Here is a 5949-nt window from a genome sequence, read left to right as displayed (position 1 = left end):
GTCGTCTGCTCTTCCTTTTTTTTTCTCAAAGAAAAAAACCCACATCTGCTTTCAGGTATTTATTGCACACACCCCCACAAAACCCTGCAGTTCCATTTACTGTACACGTTTTAGGTTACCGTACTTCATTTAAAGCGCCGTTCAAGTTTAAAGGCAATTACAAAATAGCACGAAAATGACAGTTAAGGCAACCAGCTGAATATTGTCATTTATCTGCCAGAAGGAACAGATGAGCTCCAGATATTCATGGTCAATATAGCCAAACCTGAACTTGACTTCATTTGCATATGTAGGAATTTAAAATGTTCCGATATCTCAGGGCATTTATGTAAAAAAAAAAAAATAAAATAAAAAATTTAAGATGGGATCCTGTCATAACCCTGTTAAATTTTACTTCAGTGTGACAAAAATCTGATTAAATTCTACATCCATGAGACAGAAGTGTTGTCTAAGTTAAAAACAAAGTGCAGGCCGCGGTTTGACAGTGCGCGTCTTCATATCCTGAGCTGACTCATCAGGTTGGAGAGCGAAGCCACGCTGTTCTTCAGCTTGGAGTCGTCTTCCTGCTCCAGCGACACTCCGGCCAGGCGGGAGGAGCCGCTCGCTCCCATCATGCACGGCAGGCTGACGAACACCTCGGCGCCGATGCCGCCCCAGCCCTGCAGGGGAAACAGGCAAAACACACTCTGAAAGCCACTTCTATAGACGTGAGGCTGAAAAACACCTGAAATGATTCGAAGTGATCGTCACGGTGGATCTGTTTACAAACACATTCAAATCCTGAAATTCTGTTTCATCGGATCACTGATGACTCCCAAACCTGAGCAGATGTGTGAACAGTGAGAGTGAGTCTGTTGGTGAAGAGCTTGGAGCTACCTGAGCCAGCGTGGAGATGGCGTGTATCTTCATCTTGTTGGTCAGGACGCTGTTGGTGATGTCGGCGATGGACAGACCCACAGACCAGGACCGCTGGCCTCGGTTCTTCATCACCTCCAGGCCTCTGCAAAAGAAAAGGAATGAAACACACAAGGTTTATGTAGGAGCAGTTCAGGCCACCAGGAACAAATTAATGACGAAAGTGTCTCTTCTGGTCAGAAAGGTTGAAGAAGACAGAATGGTTACTGTTTCTGGTTCACATCGCTTCTGCTCCACTTGTGCAGTAAATAACAGGATGTTGAAAAACAGCCGTTCCAGCAGCTTCCCAGCCTCGTGATATTAATACCTGTCGAGCAGCGGTTTGGTGGAGCTGGATCCTGGAGCGATCTCTGGAGGAGTGTTGGAGTTCAGGGAGTCGCTGCTCATCACTGCAACTGCAGGAAACAAAACAGCAACGCGATGAATTCAGTCCGTCTTTTTCAAAAACCGAGGATGAGGAGGCGGTGTAGAATCCACCCTCACTTGAAATGTTTAAGCTTACCTTTGTTGTCTGACAGCTCTCCGATGACCCAGGCCGCCTTGTGAGTGTTGAGGTTGATGTTGAGGATGTGAGTGAGCCGCTCCGAGTCCAGGTTACACCCGACGCCCACCACCCGGGTCGGGGGCAGCCCGCTCTGCCTCCAGGCCACGTGGGCCATGATGTCCACTGAGAGGAAGAAGAGTTCGTGACATGAGACGGGAATCGTACCCGACTCCTTCGTAAAAGACACAATTTTAAATAAACCATCTACAACAGTGTTCCGTATGGACCTGGTTGAGACGCGATGAGCATCACGGCGCTTTGACTGAGGCGCGCCAGGTTTGGGATTATTCTTCTGTACAGGTCCACGTTGGTCTGCACCACGCTCACGTACGACTGCTCGCTGCTCCACGAGTTTGCCGTCACCACGACGACCCGGGAACCCGCCGTGGCGGAAAAATCTGACGGGGGAGGAACAAAGTGAGAAATGATGGCGGGAGCAGAAAGTGACAAAGCTCAGGTGGCTGAATGTAAACCCCAGTGATCCCCCATCACACCTTGAACCATTATTAAAAACAAAACAAAAACAAAACAAAAGGATCCTCATAATACAACTCCAGTCACCATCGTCTACAACACTAAGTGATTAAACTGGTTTTTCCCTCAATCAGCTGTTGGAAACGTGAGTCATGAAACACAAAGCGAGTCCATACCTTTAAAGCTATGCCACAGTGACTCAGCGAGATTCACGCCTGTGCTGCTCAGAAAGTGACGTACCTCTGGAAACTTCCACCTTGGGCAGATTGAAGATCTCCAGATCGGTGCTCCCGCCTTTGGTGGAACTCTCGGCTACGTCCACAAAAACAAGCTTGTCCACGTTGCACTGGATGGAAGGTAGAGGATGACTGTGAGCAGGAAACATGGGAATCGTGTTAAAACTGTCCGCATGACGGCGTTTACCTTCGATAAGATGCTCATCACCGCTGCCATTCCTAAATCGCCTCCTCCGATGACGGAGACCTTCTTGACCGGTTGGTCGTGATGTCGGACTCCAGCTGAAATCAAGACAAGTCAAGCTGGTAATAGAATTGAATTTGAAGGAGTATTAAAGACAAGCGTCCAGCGGCGCACCGTCTTTCATCTTGAGGTTGGAGACGAACGCCAGGAGCTCGTGGGGATCCTTCTCATCTCCGGAGGGCTTCGCAGACAGCGGAGGATCCTCTTCGAACTTCGCCGTCATCTCGTTCAGGAGACCCACCACGGAGGACTTGGGCTGTTGGGGAGGTGACAAAGGGTCAAACAGACTGGCGTGAGCATCCCGCAGCCTGCCGACAGTGAGGGCAGCTTTACGTAGTCCCAGTTGTGCAGTCCGGGCAGGTAGATCCGCCCGCTGCCGTCCACGTGTTTGCCCTCTCTGATCATCATGTTGGACGTGGGTCTCAGGAGGCAGATGGGAGGCGTGAAGGGGAACGAGTCCAACAGCCACAGCTGAATGGGGAAGTTGTACGAACGACCTGAGGATCGAGTCGCCGCCATCAGTAACAACTTCTAAAGAAGCATTCAGAATGATCCGGCGGATTCTGAGTCGGCCTCACCTTCATATTTGACGGGAAGGTTTCCCACAAGTTTCAGGAGGTCTTTCTGAGAGCTGTCGCTGAACGCTGAAAATCAGAACCACTGTCAGTGTGTGTGTGGATGGCAGAGTTAAAACAAGCTCTGGTAGTGAAATAACTCACTGTAGGTGTCTGAGGATGGAACCATTCCAGGGTAGATCCGGTCGATTTTCTGCATCTCTTCGATGGCAACATCGCGAAATTTGTACTAATAAAAGAAAAACAAAACGGGATGATAAGTCACTTTTATACATCTCATTTTATCTCTGGAGTATCAAGAGGGGGGGGGGGGGGGGGGGGGGGGGGGGGGGTTGTCTCGAGCCACCAAGCCACAGCCGCCCCACAAAAACAGAATCAAAACCAGTACAGCAAAAGGTGACTTCCCATTAGGGAACAGCAGCACCAGAGACCAGTGAGTGTTTGGTAGAAATTTCAAAACTCACACTCATTTCTCAGCCATTCTCTCTTCACAGGGTCACATCAGTATCGTGTGAAAGAAAAGTTTTCCATGCCATCCTTGATTTTTGTTTGTCGTATGGCTTCCCTCCGTCTTTTGATGTCTGGGGTGAATAGATTTTTTCAGAATCTAAGGCCGAACCTGGCAGCTCCTGGCACTCCCACCTTCATTACAATGATTTTTTTGTTTTGTTTTTCCTCAGAACATTTTAATAAGCCTACATTCCCAAATCACATGTGTGAATGCTCCTGTTTCTGCCTGACATGCCCAGTGTTTGACAGTGATTGATAATCACATTCTGTGAAGTTTAGAAGAAGTTAAGTGTACTTTTTACTTCATTTTTAACTTTGAAACGCACATTCTTCAGGTGAAGCCTATTAAAATAGCAATTTATTAGATTTAAACCATGACACTTCTTGTGGCACCCAGTCTCTAATGCTCTAATGTGCTTTTAATAAACATTAGAAATAATAAATACTTAATATTAATATGTGCAGGCTTTAATGTGACAAAAATAAACACAGAAAGGATGCAAGTAACAGAAAACAAAGTAAACACTATTTACAGGGAGGAGTTATTGACTCTTAGCCACAGAGAGGAGGGAAGAAAACTTTATGAGTATTTTAATGCTTCATTTAACTGGTCTTATTTGCCATTTAGTCTATACCTTTTACAGAATGTATTCTCTTAAGCCTTATGATGGTTAAATTCTACATCAAATAATCTATGGACAAATGTGTATCCTAAAAAAACTGTATGAGGGCAGAAAAAGCCCAACATTCGCATCAAGAATGTCTCCCTCTCGATTTGCCTCGTGGATTTGGGGATTTTTTTTGTTTTCCCATGACATCTTAACTTACAAATCTGGTTCTTCAACTTCTTGAAGGAAGCTGAAACAAACCAGTCCACTAAACAGCCTCCATACATTCAAGTTTCACCTCACACGGTTGAATAAAAATAGTCATTTGGACACAAACTGACCTTTGAGAGCGTCCGCTGTATTTTCTCCCCTTTCAGGTCCATCTATCCCACAAACAATGCCGATATCAGAGTTTGTTTCTTTGTGTTTCCAGCTCCAACTTCAGATGTGAAAAACAAACTTCCGCAAACTTTGAATCTGACGTAATAGAGGAGTTTCATCCAGGCCACGCCCACTTTAGCTACGGCAACCTGCGAGGGAAGAAAAGTGTGTTTCAGTCAAACAAGGTGTGTCAAACCTGAGGCCGGCGGGTCAAAAACCAGTCCACAAAGGCCAAAACAATGATTCATTTTCACATTTTCTTAAGAGAAGCGGACACAACATAACTCTGAGCCCCAAGCTGAAACATTGGTGATGCTGCCATTAAAGCTATCTCTGAATATGACCTCCAAAACTTTTCATGACGGAGGATTATAAATCCAAGATGAAACTATTTTCCAAACTGGACTTTCAAATGAAGCAGGAGGACATAATCCAATGGATTTTTGTCAAAAAAATGCAATCTTTAAGTGAAGGTAAGACCATAATAAAATATAAATGACAGAAAGTAAATAAAGAAGTTCATGTTTTCAGTTACTGACTGTCGCCTTTCTATGTCACACACTTGTCTCCCTGCATGTGTGTATCCTCACACAGTCCAAAAACATGCATGTTATTAGGTGACTCTAAATTGAACTTCAGTGTGAATGTGACTGTGTGTCATCATCTGTCTGTGTGTTCATGCTGTGATGGACTGGAGACTGAGGTTTTGGCATGATTTTAGCTCCATAACACTTGTCCATGGTGGAGCCTGTCCTCACCTGTCCAGGGTGGAGCCTGTCCTCACCTGTCCAGGGTGGAGCCTGTCCTCTCCTGTCCGGGGTGGATCCTATACTCTCATGTCCATGTTTTCTCATGATAAATACAATGTTACCTGTTACCTGTAAAGTTGTGTCAGCACAGTTATGTACAATTGAGATATGTTTTCTCTCTCACTTAATCGCTTTTCTCCAATTGGCTGTTCATATTTCTTGGATGTTTCTCACCTGGAGCCTGTTGAACAAAACCAAGATAAGGGATTTAGCTGGGATATCTTAGTTATTAGACTCCTGGTCTGATTTTGAAATTTTCATGAATTGGCCCAAATGAATTGAATAGCCCTGCCATAGAGCAACAAAGGTTTACAAGAGGACTGCATCAATGCGAAATCATAACCTCATTTTGAATCATTTTATCCTGATGGACAGTGGTGTCTCTGACAATCAGTCAATATCTGTCTGATGGTGGTCAGCACAATGGGTCAAGCAGTAGAACCACTTAGTAGAAGATCACTATTGATGTTTACCTGTACTTCCAGTGCTTGGTCAGAATTGTTTGGTCCTGTGAAAATATGGACGGCTGATTGGTAACCTAGAGGCTAGAGAAGTTGATTGAGATTGGGAGTTTGCAGGTTGGGTTCCCACAGTGGACAAGTGGCCACTGTGAATCCCTGAGCAGACCTCTTGACCCCCATCAGCTCCCTGGA

At 45.5% G+C, this 5949-nt stretch overlaps 1 protein-coding gene across 1 annotated transcript; it reads right to left on the bottom strand.

Annotated features, from left to right (window-relative positions):
- Positions 1-43: 43 nt before the first annotated feature.
- Positions 44-4583, bottom strand: uevld (UEV and lactate/malate dehyrogenase domains). The gene is made up of 12 exons (XM_030095536.1): positions 4448-4583; positions 3133-3217; positions 2992-3057; positions 2747-2910; positions 2528-2669; positions 2357-2451; positions 2174-2279; positions 1687-1857; positions 1418-1582; positions 1223-1310; positions 877-1000; positions 44-659 (listed from the first exon to the last, which is right to left on the bottom strand). The coding sequence occupies exons 1-12, from the start codon at positions 4487-4489 to the stop codon at positions 495-497; spliced, it is 1413 nt and encodes a 470-aa protein (XP_029951396.1). The 5' UTR covers positions 4490-4583; the 3' UTR covers positions 44-494.
- Between the last annotated feature and the right edge of the window lie 1366 nt (positions 4584-5949).

Source organism: Salarias fasciatus, chromosome 7 (assembly GCF_902148845.1).
Source record: "Salarias fasciatus chromosome 7, fSalaFa1.1, whole genome shotgun sequence".
NCBI classification, from domain to species: Eukaryota; Metazoa; Chordata; class Actinopteri; order Blenniiformes; family Blenniidae; genus Salarias; species Salarias fasciatus.
This window is presented reverse-complemented; position numbering and strand designations above follow the sequence as displayed.

Excerpts from the sequence above, each read along its gene's own strand:
- uevld (XM_030095536.1), bottom strand. The coding sequence starts at position 4,489 with ATGGACCTGAAAGGGGAGAAAATACAGCGGACGCTCTCAAAG. Across the intron at positions 3,218-4,447 it reads TACAGCGGACGCTCTCAAAG|TACAAATTTCGCGATGTTGC; the intron begins GTCAGTTTGTGT and ends TTCTTTTATTAG. Across the intron at positions 2,280-2,356 it reads TGATGAGCATCTTATCGAAG|TGCAACGTGGACAAGCTTGT; the intron begins GTAAACGCCGTC and ends CCTTCCATCCAG.